The sequence below is a fragment of the Zeus faber genome, assembly GCF_960531495.2.
Source record: "Zeus faber genome assembly, chromosome: 17".
Lineage (NCBI taxonomy): Eukaryota > Metazoa > Chordata > Actinopteri > Zeiformes > Zeidae > Zeus > Zeus faber.
The window spans coordinates 16,966,764-16,982,654 of NC_137204.1; the positions used below are offsets into that span (position 1 = coordinate 16,966,764).

At 41.3% G+C, this 15,891-nt stretch overlaps 1 protein-coding gene across 1 annotated transcript in view; it reads left to right on the forward strand.

Moving 5' to 3' along the window:
- Positions 1-15,891, forward strand: part of nup214 (nucleoporin 214) — a 62,658-nt gene that overhangs the window by 13,188 nt on the left and 33,579 nt on the right. The window contains exons 11-24 of the mRNA XM_080017623.1: positions 2,415-2,573; positions 4,800-5,268; positions 5,468-5,598; positions 5,864-5,946; positions 6,229-6,312; positions 9,081-9,230; positions 9,370-9,528; positions 9,907-10,010; positions 10,754-10,948; positions 11,506-11,594; positions 12,315-12,401; positions 12,589-12,897; positions 13,477-13,644; positions 15,588-15,699. Coding sequence (XP_079873749.1) covers positions 2,415-2,573; positions 4,800-5,268; positions 5,468-5,598; positions 5,864-5,946; positions 6,229-6,312; positions 9,081-9,230; positions 9,370-9,528; positions 9,907-10,010; positions 10,754-10,948; positions 11,506-11,594; positions 12,315-12,401; positions 12,589-12,897; positions 13,477-13,644; positions 15,588-15,699 — 2,299 coding nt within the window. The remainder of the gene's footprint in view (positions 1-2,414; positions 2,574-4,799; positions 5,269-5,467; positions 5,599-5,863; positions 5,947-6,228; positions 6,313-9,080; positions 9,231-9,369; positions 9,529-9,906; positions 10,011-10,753; positions 10,949-11,505; positions 11,595-12,314; positions 12,402-12,588; positions 12,898-13,476; positions 13,645-15,587; positions 15,700-15,891) is intronic.

The window sequence follows — 15,891 nt, forward strand, 5'->3', positions numbered from 1 at the left end:
AGGAAAGGGTATTGGAGGCTAGGTTAAGAGGAGAGGTGTGGATCAGCAAGCAGCACTATGGTTTCATGCCAGGAACGAGTACTACAGATGCAATGTTTGCTTTAAGAATGCTGATGGAAAAGTACAGGGAAGGCCAGAGGCAGTATCACTGCATCTTTGTGGATTTAGAGAAAGCATATGATAGAGTGCCGAGAGAGGAAGTGTGGTATTGCATTAGGAAGTTGGAGGTGGCAGAGAAGTACGTAAGAGTGGTACAGGATATGTATGAGGATAGTCAGACAGTAGTAAGGTGTGCAGTAGGCGTGGCGAAAGCATTCAAAGTGGAGGTGGGATTGCATCAAGGATCAGCTCTGAGCCCTTGTTTGCAATGGTGATGGACAGGTTAACTGATGAAATCAGGCAGGAGTCTCCGTGGACTATGATGTTCGCGGATGACATTGTGGTCTGTAGCGAGATTAGGGAGCATGATGAGGAGAGCCTGGAGAAGAGGAATGAAAGTCAGCAGGAGTAAGACAATACATGTGCCTTAATGGAAGGGAGGGCAGCGAAAAGCTGAGAATGCAAGGAGTGGAGGTGGAGCCTTCTCCACCTCCTGATAAGTAGCTTGGTACTCCTGATAAGGTACTCCTGATAAGTAGCGACCCCAAGTTCTTGAACCTGATAAGTTCAAGTACTTGGGGTCGACCATGCAAAGCAGCAGAGAGTGCGGGAGAGAGGTGAAGAGGAGTACAGGCAGGGTGGAGATGAGTGTCCAGAGTGATAGAAGGGTTCCAGCAAGAGTGAAGGGGAAGGTCTACAGGACGGTAGTGAGACCATCTATGTTGTACAGTTTAGAGGCGGTGGCACTGACAAAATGGCATTTGGCTGAACTGGACGTGGCACAGTTGAGGATGTTGAAATTTTCATTGGGAGTGACAAGGATGGACAGGATTAAGAATTGAGTACATTTGAGGAACAGCTCAGTTTGGACAGTTTGGTCAAAAAGTGAGAGAGGCGAGATTGAGATGGTTTGGACACGTGTGTAGGAGAGATAAGTTACATTTGGAGAAGGATGCTGAGGATGGAGCTGCCAGGCAAGAGGAAAAGAGGAAGGCCAAAGAGAAGGTTTATGGATGTGGTGCGGGAGGACATTCAGGCGGTTGGTGTACGGGAGGAAGACACGCAGAACAGAAGGTTTTGGAGGCAGATGATCTGCTGTGACAACCCCTAATGGGAGCAGCCGAAAGAAAAAGAAAGATTGTGATATTTGGCACCATAAGCGATATTTTCACATTCCCAAAATATTGCATAAATATATATTTATCATTCCCCTTATTTATAATTCCCCATTGAAATGTTATCCCTGTGCATTAGGTGTCTTATCTGTTTTTCCCTGTTATTGTGATGCACACTGACTAACTGGTGAATGAGAGATCCTTTCCACACACACCTTAGTCGACGCCCACATGCAACTTGCGATCCGTTCTGTTGCTGTCCGTTGTAGATGTATGTATGTATTTATTGGAATTGAATGAAACAATTCAATTGTAATTGAGTGCCCCGATGGCGGGGAGCTGTGCCCCGTTGCTCCAAATTAATCAACTAAAAAGTGTTTTTAGTTGTTTTATCTGGAGGAATGGGGCATTTGTAGGGATGTTGTCCCTAGTGTCGTTAAGATTTTAACGGTACCATTACTCTTAGCGAAACTGCTTATCGACTGGTACTTTGCCGGTACTCTTATTGGTTCTTTTTTTTAAAAGAGGAAAAACTAAATTAAATTAAGACCGGGGGGGGATAATATATGCATTATTTATTCCAACTTTTAGACAAGTCAACTTAAGTGTCAGAGGAACCCTCATGGAAACTGAACATTTAGCCCTGAATGAAGCCCTCAAGTGTTTCATACATAGGTCCAGCCATAGATTTAAAGGTTAATTTTTGATAAAGCGCAGCTCCCGAATGGGAGTTTTTCTTTTTTTTCTCCTACAACCTACAAACACAGATACTGAATATTTTTGTATTATTTTTATTCAGAGTTTTCACCACAGCATGTATGAGGGAGTGTGACAGTTGATGGTCGACCTTAATAGGACTCTCTTTTCACTGGCTGCGGTTTAAGTTAGTGTTCAGTCAGAGTTTCAACACACTGCACGAGAACATAACTCTCTTCCTGATTTTACCACACTGCGGCTCAGCCGTATTTATTTTTGCTCCACAACACAGTGGTTAGCTTTCAGCTTAAATTGCCTAATTTTGTATTTGAGGACCATGTGTGTACTCTATAATAATGCAAAGATAATTAAACACACACACACACACACACATATATATATATATATATATATATATATATATATATATATATATATATATATATATATATATATTATTTATTTATTTATTTATTTTTTCTTCTTTTTTTTCCTGTCCCACAGCTGATGAAAAGAAGTTGCCCCCGGCGCCCGTCATGCTGCTGCTGTCTTCAGATGGAATTCTGTGTCCATTTTCCCTTCTCAATCTCAATCCTGGCTCCAAGCAACTGGTTGCCCCCCCTACTGCCTTGGCTCTGGACGGGGAGAGACGGCCCTTATCAGGTTTGGAGGCGATAACTTTTGATTTCTCTTTCAGATGCAAACCAAAACAGTTCAATGTTTCCCACAGAATTAGATCCACGGGGGGTAATGCACAGGGGTTTTTTGTTTTTTTTCTCGTTCACTAAGGAGATTTGAGTAATATAAAAGACATCTAAAATAAAACTACAATGTTTTTATTAGGGCTGCCCCCTGAAATCAAATCGAATAATCAGTCGCAAGCCCGTCGACTCTTAAGTCAAGCAGTGGTCATTTTATTTTTTTTCCCAAGTCAATATGCATTACAATAACAGAATAAAACAGAGGCTTACAAAATGCACAGGGATAACACATCAATGGGAAATCATAAAAATATTTTTATATTTGTGAATCGTCCGTGCCCCCGACACAGACATGAACACAGCTCTCCAGGCGCCCAGATCGCAGAGAGCAACTAACTCTAACTAACACGGTGTGGGAAGGAACAGCGCACGACTAATAGGCTCGTGAAGATTATTTTCTGTGCATAACACATGGAGAGGTGGTGATCGGAGAGAGAGTCCGGGAGAAATTATCCCAGTTATGCACGGTTTCGTTCGATACCCACTTGTTTCGTTCCCTAAGCAGACGTAAAATAAAATAACCTACATCTAAAATAAAAACACACTATTTTGGTATGAGTTGTGGGGTTTGGAACACCAGAGGGCGGCATGGCACCAAAATGAGGCACTGAAATCTGCGTGGTAAAAGGAGGGAGGGACAGCGCGTGCGCAGAGGCATTTTGAAGAACAACAAAAGCGAGAGAATTTTAAATAACAAAAAATAATTAATAAAATCATTATGCGGCAGTCAATGTTGATATTGTGGCGGGCCGCCACAAATAAATCAATGTATGGCAAACACTGCAGTTGAACGAACTATGGGTAATAGGACAGTCACACCACAGGTGACAAGGCGCTGCAAAGGGACAGGCTGCAATGCATTTCAAACAGAGCGCGGCTTTATCCAGCTGCAGGGGGCACAGCGATGACCGGCTGTGAAGCTGACAGCTTCACGGTGACAAAAGTTGAGCATGTTTCAAATTTATGCAAATGAGCAGCGCAGAGCGCCGGGCGACAGCCAATAGGATAGATAATAGATACTCTCTCATTGGCTGTTCCTTGGAAAATAGACGCTCGGACCACTGCTCTGTTCCAATTATTTTAAATTAAAAACGTCACTTAAACCATCGATAAAATAAGAAACACATCATTTTAAGTTTCTTTAATAAGGACAATTTTAAGGGATTGATGGCAAGATTATTTACGTCATTTGTCACATGGAAAAGGAGAGAGGTTTGAAATGTGTGGAAGCCCCATCGCCAGCGGTGTGACCATTCGGCGATGAGATGAGAGCGGTGTGACCCTCGCATAAGTCTGCCGATGAGCGCTGTGACAGTTTGCTATTGTTGGAACGACAGTGAAAGGCTCAATGCTAACAGTGCCAGCAGTCATGTGGGAAACCTTTCCAAAATGAAATGCCATTGACTGTATTTGCATGGAATGTAAGATTGGTGTCCTTGATCTGCTGGATGCTTGGGCAATGTGCATAGAAGTATATTTTTACATTTAGGGTCTAATGTAATTGTTGGTTTATTTTGGTTCAGCTGCTGCCGTTTGCCTTCCATTTATCTCTGTTCCTAAAAGAGTTGTTTTATTCATGAAGCTCAATAAAAAATAATTGAGGGATATAGTTGATAACGATTATTGTTTGCAATTTACAAATGCTAATATCATTGGCCATAGAGTGACCAATTAATTCCGGTAGATTAGACTTGTCCAAATATAATGAGTATATAGAAACTTCTCATAGACTCATCCTCAAGGAAAATGCTGATGTTGAATCGACTCACATATAGATAAAACAGAAAATGGGAAAATTGGCAATAAACCTAAAAAATAAGCAATAACCCTCTATCTGAGGGTTCACATACTGAAAAAAGCAAGGAATTGTGAAAGTATGCATATATATTTATAAAATCTGTACACAAACTGTATGTAACAGAAAAACAAAGTGGTTTATACAAAATCAAAAAGTCCACATCAAACCCCAAATATGGTTTAAGTGGCAATCGCGTGCCAGTGACTAACACACAAACTAACACTCAGTAATTATTTGGTGGAATTAACTGATAGTTGACGTTTAGCATTCAGAATCTGTATAGGAAAAGTGCTATCAGCAAATAAGTAATTTAACCCTTTGTGTTGGCAGGGTCTGGGGAAGCACCAGCCCCGAAACCCACAGCCCCACTCCTACCCGCCCCGGCAACATTCCCAGCCTTTCGTCCTGCAGCACCCGCCACTCCCACCCCTGCTCCGCCCGCCGCCTCCTCCGCTCCAGCTCCTTTTTCTCTGGGCCCGGCAGCCTCCCCCTCCGTGCCAGGCTTCTCCTTCTCCCTCCCCCCTTCTTCAGCGCCCACCACAGGCCCCTCGGCCTTCTCCTTGGGTGGCTCCACAGCCTTCGGCTCAGGCTCCTCCTCTGGGTTCTCCTTTGCCTCCAAGCCTCCCTCCATCACCCCTGCAGCACCTTCTGCCTTTTCCTTTGCTGCGCCGACCAAACCTACAGCGGAGGCGACTCCACCCTCGGTGCTGTCACTGCAGCGCCTCGCCACGGCCTCGCCCATCACGGTGCTCAATATGGAGACCCCTGCACCGGCTGTGAAGTTAAACCTTAATGATAGGTGAGTGATGCATCTGGGGACCTCAGCCCCCATGGGGCACTTAAAGGAATTGCAGGGGTCAGGAGCAAAATGATTTTTTTTTTATAGAAGTCTCTCTTTTTTTTCACTCAATATATATGCACCATGCTCTGACAATATGTGTTGTCAATAATTTGAATACACAAAGAAACCCTCCATGCAATTTCTTTTTTCTTTTAAGATTTGCAGCCGTGGAGCCACCGGCCTCCCAGTCCTTTTCGTTCACCCCCTCTGTACCTAAGCCAGTTTCATTGGAGCCCGCTAGCTTGACTGCTCCTCCTCTCGCAGCCACCAAGCCCCCTGTCATGCCAGGTAAACCAGGCATCACGTCTGCCAATGAATGTTTTTTTATTTATTTATTTTCTTTCTTTTTTTTTTTTTTTTTCCATTCCAACAAAGGAAACAAACAAAGGACACATTTTGTCACTCTACTTTTGTGTTTGTGCAGTGTACCATACATTGCAACTAACAAAGACGTAATTTGCATGTTATTCTTATTTTTCCCAGGCCATCTGTGTATAGATTGGGATTCTGATTTGTGTATCCATGATTATAATTATTTTTCTTTTATTTTTAGCTCCTGTCAGGCCAGTCCAAACAAACACCACGACCACAGTTGTCCAGAAGCCAGCTGGCCAGTTAGGAGGTCCCACTCCTCAGGTACTCTTCTACTCCCGTCTGATGAAACAACATGCCTGCATTCTTTCTTGTCTGATTGATGTTTGATTCAAATACTTTTTGTAGCTAACTTGAACAGGTACACATTGTCATATAGTTATGGGAAACGTTCACATTTATAACCAAAGAAATGACAGCGAGAGTCACAGAGTGTGCGTGGCTGAGGCTTGGCCGTAATGACTCTTACGCAAATCTTCCAGAAATTTCTTTGAATACAGAAATTAGTTTTGTATAATATTTATTAACTGTCCCTTTGCAATGCAGGCAGCTATGGGTGTGAAGGCTATGGAGAAGCATGTGCAACAAAAGAAAGGAACTGACCCCATCATGACTGGCATACTGGAAGAGGTGAGAGCTGCACACTGGGATCAGTAGCTCAGATTGCTGTTTCCATCCCCGGCTGGTAGCGTACTTAAGTGTCTTTGAGCAAGACACTCAACCCCCCAGGAGGCCGTCACATGGGTGGTAGCCCACTGCTTCTGGATACGTCAGATACTAGGATGGGTAAATGCAGAGAACTAATTTCCCCACAGGGATTAATAAAGTATACATTATTATTATTATTATCATCATTATTATTTTATTACCCACTCAAACAGTTTACTGCTGTACTGTTAAATCCTCAGCCATTCAGCCATCCAACCCCCACTAACAAGTTGAGTGCTACCCTGTCTGTGAAAATTCTTCTCTAAACGAAATTGTCAAGAACACTAAAAATCACTGGCATGTGATTGGCAGGTAAATATAGCTGGCAGGTAAATATAGCTCAGAAGGTACCACTATATGACAACAGATTATGGGTATTGGAGAATATCCCAAATGCAAAAAACCTATTGCCAAGAGACATTAAATGCCGGTTTATATTATATATTACCAACTACAGTATATTATAGTACTCACTTTAATATATATTAAAGTAAAGCAACTTGCATGCTGTGCTTTATATTCTTTTACACACAGATTGATGGATTGGATCAAATAAACTGATACTTCAAATTCTGTATTTGCAGTGATAAATCTGGGGCTGTACCCGAATCAGGGTTAGAGTTAGTCGAATTGGATTTGGCTGTTCAATGTGAACATTTGTCTATTTTTGGTGGAGGGGCTCAGCTCTTCCTAAAGGCGAGATAGGGCAGCAGCCTAGGGCGGAAAGATTTGGGCGCATTTTGCGCACCTGTCTCCTTCAACGGTACTGGCGATGCACGCGCCATCCATGGAGTGCCTGCTATCGGCGCGCCAAAACTGTGTCTTTATTTTAGATGAAGGTTAATTTATTTTACGTCTGCTTATGGAACGAAACAAGTGCGTATGGAACGAAAGCGTGCGTAACGGGCACACTTCTCTGTGACTCTCTAAAAAATGTTTTATTATTGTATGCCCCTTATTTCAAATTCCTCATTGAAATGTTATCCCTGTGCATTTTATAAGCTTCTGTCTGTTTTATCCTGTTATTGTAATGAGTACTGACTGGGGGGGGACTGCTCGACTGGAAGAATCATAGTCGACTGACAGGTTTCCGACTGATGATTCAACTGGTCGACTTTCAGAGGGCAGCCCTAATATAGTTGTATCTGTCCATCCCTTATGGTTACTAGCAAACTACACAAAGGCTTTTATCTCAGAAGTTATCACTCCACAAACTCAACACTCATATGACAGACGAAGGAATTTGTTTGTTGAACAATTTAAAAGAGAGGAACAATGTACAAAAATGTACAACATCAATGTGCAACAAATCTGGAGTGAGGCAGCCAGTTTGGGCAGCGTTTCCAATTTTCTCAACTCATGTTTCAGTCAGCTCCACTTTGCAATTTGACATCTCGGATAAACGGTCTCTTCTTCCGTAGACAACACCACACTGCCAGTTGCACAATTGGCCCTTTTAAGAATAGGTAATTATAGTCCAGCTGAAGGAAACTAGACAGGTAGATTGTGTGAGTCATCGTAAACAAGATGTCTGTCATTGTTGCAGAGTGGAGGGAGAAGAACATCTTTCAATCGGGTATCTTTGTACATGTATTTTAAGCTGAACTTTGGGTGTTAAAGCCCCAGAGATCTTTGACCCACCAAATACCTGGAAACTCGAAAATGAGTATCCAAAGGGAAATTTTAGTTGTCAATCTACCAAATGTTTAGTGCACCGAGTTCTCCACATATGAAACAAGATGTCAAACCTTTAAGTTGTAAACATTACATTAGTTTATACAGGGAAACTACTGTAAACTAATTCTGAGTACTCTGGAGGCTTTGTTTTCCTGATGTTATTGCTCCCCCTCCTGGGGTTACAGTTCTTAACCGTCCACCCATTTCTTCTTGAGATGTCACGTTTAAACTTAATTTGCTATCTCTAAAATACCGTTAATCGCATAATCTCAGTGCTGTAAATTGAAATAATTAAACAGAACTATCACCATCATAAAAAAATTGACTTAAGTCTAGACAAGTAATCATGAAAATGCTCAGTCTTCATAATTTTTCCACTGTAATCACTACATCTGTTTTCAGACATTTTATTTTATATTTTTGTTCACTCGTGTGTTTATTTGATCGCTTATCATGTGACTATCTGTTGTACATTGGGTAATGCCTGGTCTACTTCTAGCAAAACCCTGAGAGGACAATCAGTGTCATTGGGTTCATGGCATAGCTTACTGGTTAAGCTACGTAAAATGAAGGCTTTATTTCTCACAAGGATGCAAGGTACTGCAAAATACCGTTCTTGTTCTGTTCATTCCCTATCAGATTTTCACCCCTTACTAAACCTCTTATTCAGAATCCAACATTGTCTGTACAGTGCTTATTCTCTTGCTATAACGGCTGTTTCTTACAGTGCTGTTCTCTAAAGTTGTCAATTTGCCTGAAATTCTCGCTGATTGTGAACATGTACAAGGTTTTCGACATAGTTGAGCTGTAGAATCTTTTTCATAGTAAGCTAACAAATTGTTAAATTTTTTTTAATATTGTCAATTTGTGTAAAACAAGTTGCATTATTGTGATGAAACTTCAATATCTTTGAAATTCTGTGGAAATGTGGTCATGAAAATGCATGAAAACATTTTCGAGGACTTTATAACTTACTTTATAACATAGCTGTGCCTTCTGCTTTGTGTTTTCAGATCGCTCACTTCCAGAAGGAGCTCGACGACCTAAAGGCACGCAGCGTCAAAGCCGACTTCAAAGTTGGCACGAATGACGAGATGAGGCAGTTGAAGAAGGAGTCGGAGGATCTCCACATCTTTACGCTGGAGATTAAAGAGACCACAGAGGTAAGAGGAGGCAGAAAGAAAAAAAAAAAAAAGACAATGTCCCAAATCTGGTCGCAGGCAACTGGGCAATCATTAATTTGGAGCCCTGTAATTTTATACTATACGTCTTTATAATTGTGTGTGTGTCACCACTCCTCAGTCCCTCCATGGTGACATTGGCACATTGAAGACCACCTTGCTGGAGGGTTTTGCTGGGGCAGAGGACGCCATGTCCCAGAATGAACTCAGCAAGGACAGAGGTTACCTGCAGCTTCTTTACAAGAAACCTCTCGACCCCCGTAGTGAAGAGAGGCTCAAGGTAAGATGATAATATTGAAAATGAGTATTTAATATAACATTTTTACACAGCTTGGTACAGGACTAGTCACGTGTTTGCCGGTCCGATAAAAACATCTTCAATTCTTTAATTTCAACATAAACATTTTGTCTGATTTTCTATCCATATTTTTGTCAAGTTTTTCCCGCGTTGTCAACATTTCTGACGAACCCTAAAACCCACCACTGAACCTGATACTTACCTTCACACTTCACACCCATTTAAGATGAACTCATGTTACTTCTTACATCCTGAGGACAGATATTTAACATATATTGACTGATCAATAGGATGTGATGGTTTTGTGAAAATGTGAGCATAGTTCATTGCAATGTTGGTTCTTAATACATCCCTCTGCAGGAAATCCGCAGGCTCTACCAGTACGTAATGTTTGCTGTGCAAGATGTCAATGATGTTTTGGATGTGGAATGGGAAAAACACTTGGAGAAAAGGAAGAAGCAAAGGTAGTGTTGAAAAGCAATCAAATATTGGACGTCATCGTTGCCCATATATGGAGTTGTTTTTAAACATTTGCTCTACGGGTGGAAACAAATGGGGATTTCACATAATCATCTGTGTCGTAGTCCGCGTTTATTGTAGGCTTTTTCAAATTTGGATGGGCTGTTAGTGAATATCTTTGTTTCTCTGTGACTTGATGCGTGGTATATCGATTTAATATTTTATTGATTTAAGAGAAGTTGCTTTTTGTCCAGATTTGCACGAGGCCAACCTTATTTAAACCCTTTAGAATTATGTTGCCCCATGAAGCATCACAACATTTCAAATGAACTCATGTATTATAACTTAATGTGATGAAGGCTAGTGCTGTGTCTTTCAAAACATGCCTGTGCTGAACGGGCTGCATTGTTGGGGTGAGCGGATTGATACCAGAGGTATCGATAGTCCCGATAATATGTCTTGTCTTAATTGAGTTAGATCAATTCTAGCGTCAATAGGATCGACACCAAAATAGGGATCAGTTTCTCTCAACACATTTCCTCACTTGCGCTTGCTTGGTGCCCATCACTGTTTGGTACAAAAACCATAAGTAAAAGCGTTCAAGTTGAAGTACATAGGATGTACGCTTGTCTAGATAATCAAAGTACAAACATACATACATACATTCATACAGAGTTTCCTTCCTTTATTAGTTGTACAGGCAAAAATGTTTTTTGTATTGTAATTTTATTTATTTTTTCTCACCCAGACACATGGTGGTTCCAGGACGTGAAGCACTTTTTACCACCCTGGCCAACAATCTGTTCATCATTAACCAGCAGAAGGCCAGACTGGATCAACTCATCAAGGAGCTTGCCTCACTGCGCCTTTACAACAAGACCTCAGTGTGGACCAGCACTCCAGAGGCAGCCAGCAGCCACACAGCGGCAGCTACACCAGCTGGGTAGGTGGCCAACCAATGGATGGTGAAGAAATGAAGATTTATTCAAAATGATTTTATCGGAAATATATTTTTTCTTTTTGGAAAATATATTTTCTTAAATTAAGAATTGATTTGTGATTTTCTTTTATCAAATTGGTCAAATAGTTCAATAAAGTATTAAGCTTTTGTACCATTTTGGCTGACTTTGCCCTACTAGTTGCTCTGTGGGCCACACAGTATACAGTATGAATATGAGCACTGTTCATGTGTGCCAGTGGTTTCAACCAGGTTGGCCACCACTGGCATATAAGAAAATCAATGTCTTCATGAAGAACTGATGTTACTATTAAAATGTTACTCCATAAAGATATATTATTACAGCACAAAAGATACATTTTATTTTAACCTTTTTTTTAATCGTTTTTACATTCGTAAAAAAATGTGTATCTGACTATTAATTGCAACTACCTTCTCAGTTCTTACCCCCTGCCCCCTCACCCCTTGGATTAAGAAGCAAACCTTGTATGTTGTTAAATGTCTAAATGTTCCAGACAAAACACAGTTTTGTTTACTTCCAGTTTGGACAGTGAGCTGGAAAGTTTGAGGGAAGCACTTCTCAAAGCCAAACTGGACACCGCTTCTCCCAGATGTACCTCCAAAACTCAAGGTAGGGTTGGGTGATATGTCAAAATTCTACTACCGGCCACTCTCAGCCTAACGACCGGTGTATATTTGCATGTTTTGCGAACCATTCCCACTGATCGGCCTCTGATATACCTCCTGCTCCTCGTCGCTTCTGTCTGCAAAAATTATTTCCAACGCCGGTGTAGAAAGTCTCCAATCTCCATCTCCATTTGGCTTTAGACAATTTTTTGCAACCATCATGCAGAAAAAAGCTGGCAAAACTTAAGCTGGTCTAAAGCATCAACACAATCTAGCTTGAATCTGCCCAAGAATCTCTCTTCTGATAAGTGGATTTCGATGGGTAGTAATCGTGCTTCTGATTGGCTGGGTGTGACATCCAAGCCAAAGCAAGGACTATGCAATAAAATAAACAGTGCATGTGATTTCACCAGAAAGTAAATGAGACAGAAGCGACGCATATCATTATCAGGGGCGACACACTTGGTTTTAAAGACAGGTTAATTATTTGCCGAGTTGAATTCTCAAAGGAGACAGACCATTAACTTAGAAAAATAAAGGACAAAAATCGCCCTAAAAAACAATCGCGGATTGACCGATATATTCATCCAGTCGCCCAAGCCTAACTCTAAGTATGCAAATTTTATAAAAAAAAAAACAATGTTTTAAATAAATACTTAATCAATCTTGATTTTTTTTTTTTAACAATATCCTTGGTTAACTACATTTTGTATTTTTTCCCCAGCTGTCAAGATATCTCCAGTAAAACAATCCCAGTTGCGTAATTTCCTCTCAAAACGGCAGATGCCTCCTGTACACTCCACAGCACCAGGTACGTTGTTCTCTTATTGATTAGACATAGTTTAGAAGTATTACTTTTCACCTGAAATTACCCCCTGTCAATAATAAAGCGTCATCTTACAAATATATATTATCTAGAGGATTATCTTGATGGCACAGTTACAGAGACTTAATGGTCCAATGAATTGATCATTTTCTCCTTCCGCTTCTCTCTCCAGCTAACCTGTCCCGCTCATCCTTCCTGTCTCCCAAATATTATGAGGACTTGGATGACGTCAGCTCCACATCCTCCATTTCTCAGTCCCTCGAACCCCATCCATGCCATCTGGAACTAGAAGAAGAGGACCTTGATCCAGAGCCTCTACCACTACCGGTCATGCCCCAAATATCAACCGTTCCCAGGCACCCTACTGTGGTGAGGACCACCTCCATCCAGCCCGGCTTTGGGGTTCTCCAGTCCACCCCTGTCTGCAAGGTCCCTCAAGTACATGGCATGGGCTTGGTACTCAGTCCCATTGCTGGCCCAGGTAAGAAAATAAACCTAAATCTATGCATTGCATTTGTAGAATACAGTAGGATGGCAAAACAAACCCCACAAAATAGGATTGTTGTTTGAAAACTATAAATGTAACTAAATGTCCTAAAATAAAAAGTGGATTATTGTGTTTGTCCCACCCATTGCCGTCTAAACTAATCACAATATGCCAACTCACGTTCTGCCAATGTACGGCAAAATACAGTTTTTAATTAGTGTGGCATATTTCCCATGTGTTATTAGCAAGTAAACACAAGACCAATGTGGGAAAACATATTGACTGGTTGACAAAGTTACAAATATTTCTTGTTCAGAGTTGGATTAATGTGAGAAATACCTGATGGCTGGTAATAAACAAAAAGAAACACATGGCTTTAAGCCAAGAAGTAGGTATGAGAGATAATATCCAAAAATACAGTTATACAATTTAAAAAAAAAAAGTTATTTGTCATTTATAAAAAAACGAAATTCAAGCTGTGTACAAGTCAAAACAACAACTACAGAATGTAGTTGACTAGCCCTGCTGTACATATAAAATGTGGTTACATTTCTGTCTTTATTGATGTCTCAGTTCCAATGAACAAGATGAACTTTGGAGGCGCTGACAGCACAGCCCTCGCCACCAAGACAGTGAAGCACGGAGCTCCGCCAACTGAGAAGACTGTTCCTGTCACGATCCCTGCCCAACAAGCTGCAGCTACTGCCGCTCTCCGCAGGCAGATGGCCAATCAGAAACCAGGTAGGAAGGAATGTACCATTAGATGAACCACAGCGAATACACTTTCCAAAGTCCTCCCTCTTAGCCGCTTACAAAAGCGACTGTACATTTACGTTGTTTATTTACGCATGTACAATGAATTTAGAAACAAAAATGTTTTCGCTAAATATTACAAAGATAGACAAATCTTTATTGATTTGCCTTTATACCAAATGATGTCGTCTGACTTTCCCGGGCGTTAAAGCCACATCTAGGGTCTGAGTGGTATTTTTAAGAAGATAAATGATTACATTTAAGAATATAAAGACCTGTCTCCGTGGAGACTGGGCGTGTTTCCGTTACTTTTTTTCCCCCAAAGACAAATCATTTTTTTAATATGTTTACGGAATAAATATTCATAAAAACCCACTATTAGTGCTTTGCCGATACCGCATTCTGATTCGGCTCCACCCCTACTTCATGTGCTTGTTCCAGCAATGTTACTGCTTCTATTCACAACAGAGCCGTAACGCAGCCATCCCGGCATTTTCCCGGAAATGTTCCTAGGTCTTGAGGTAGGAAATTTCCAGAACAGATTTCCCAGAATATTGATCCCTGCCCTCATTCACACATCATCCCATACAGGAACGGTTCTGGACCATTGCTGGGAAAGACTGCATGTGTTAAAGGGTCTTCATTTTGGGAGGCGGGGTCCCCATGGATCGGGCTTGTTGTTCCAGCACATCCCACAGATGGTCCATTGGATCGGGCCCTAACCCCGGCCTTCCTTTTGATGTAAAAGAAAAGTGACTCTTCAGACCAGGCCACCTTCTTCCATTGCTCCATGGTCCAGTTCTGACGCTCACGTGCCCATTCTAGGCGCCTTTGTCGGTCGACAGGGGACAGCATTGACACTCTGACCAGCCTGTGCAGCCCCATACGCAGCAAGCTGTGATGCACTGTGTGTTCTGACACCTTTCTATCATAGCAGCATTCACTTTTTCACCAATTTGTGCTACAGTAGCTCTTCTGTGGGATGGGACCAGATTGGCTAGACTTCGCTCCCCATGCGCATCAATGAGCCTTGGGCACCCGTGACCCTGTTGCCAGTTCACCGGTTGTCCTTCCTTGGACCACTTTTAGTAGGTACTAACCACTGCATAACCACCCCACAAGACCTGCCGTTTTGGAGATGCAATGACCCAGTCGTCCAGCCATCACAATTTGGCCCTTGTCAAAGTCGCCTAGATCGCTTGCCCATTTTTCCTGCTTCCAACACATCAACTATAAAAACTTCACTTGCTGCCTAATATATCCCACCCCTTGACAGGTGTCATTGTAAGGAGATAATCAATGTTATTCACTTCACCTGGTTTTTTTAATCAATGGTTTTGATGTTGTGGCCGATCGGTGTATTTAACAGTCGCCTATTAAACAAAATTCAAGGGAAATCATACATTACACTGGAATAAATAAACTATAATTTGGAGACATTTGATTACCGGTGTTAAAATGTTCCTACGCTGAACAAAAAATTTACTCCAACTCCCCGTAAGCATGGCGTAAAATCCATTTAAAAACCTCCAAAACCTTTAAAAACAAAATATTACCAGCACAGATTATTATATCCTCTCTTGAGAGAAAAGGTATCAACGGGTGAAACCAAACCTATTGAAACTGTCTTATAACACAGGTAACTCATGCATTGATAAATAAGTGCTCATTCTTTGTCAGACGTAAGAAGTGGTATCGGCACAAAATAAGTGAATGTAGTTCCATCATTTGTCACCAGGGGGAAACAAACTCCCAGATCACGGTTAAGTGACAGTCTTTGGCAGCATCTCTTATATTTGCCACTTGTTACACTCTGTTTTCACTCAGAATTCAACATAGGATTTTAATATTTTAATGTAAGAAAAACTTAATATATGTACTGTATATTGCACATTTTTTTATTGGTTAAACTTTGTGCCCCTTTGATATAGTGGCAGCGAGTGCTTCCTTGACAGAATCCACTCTGAAGACTGTGCCGCAGGTTGTTAATGTTCAAGAGCTTAAAGACAAGGGACCCCCCATGCCTGTCTCCACTGTCATCAGGTAGGTCTCCATCATTATATCATAGTGTGAAAACAGCCTATACTCAACATGTAAGAAAACACAATCACGAGGGGAAAAAAAAAAAAAATACAGATCTTTGCTGGAACACCAGTCGGGCTGTAACGATAACCGCACGGTATTGAGCTCATTGCTGTCATAGCCGCAAATAACATACATATATTTTTTGTATTT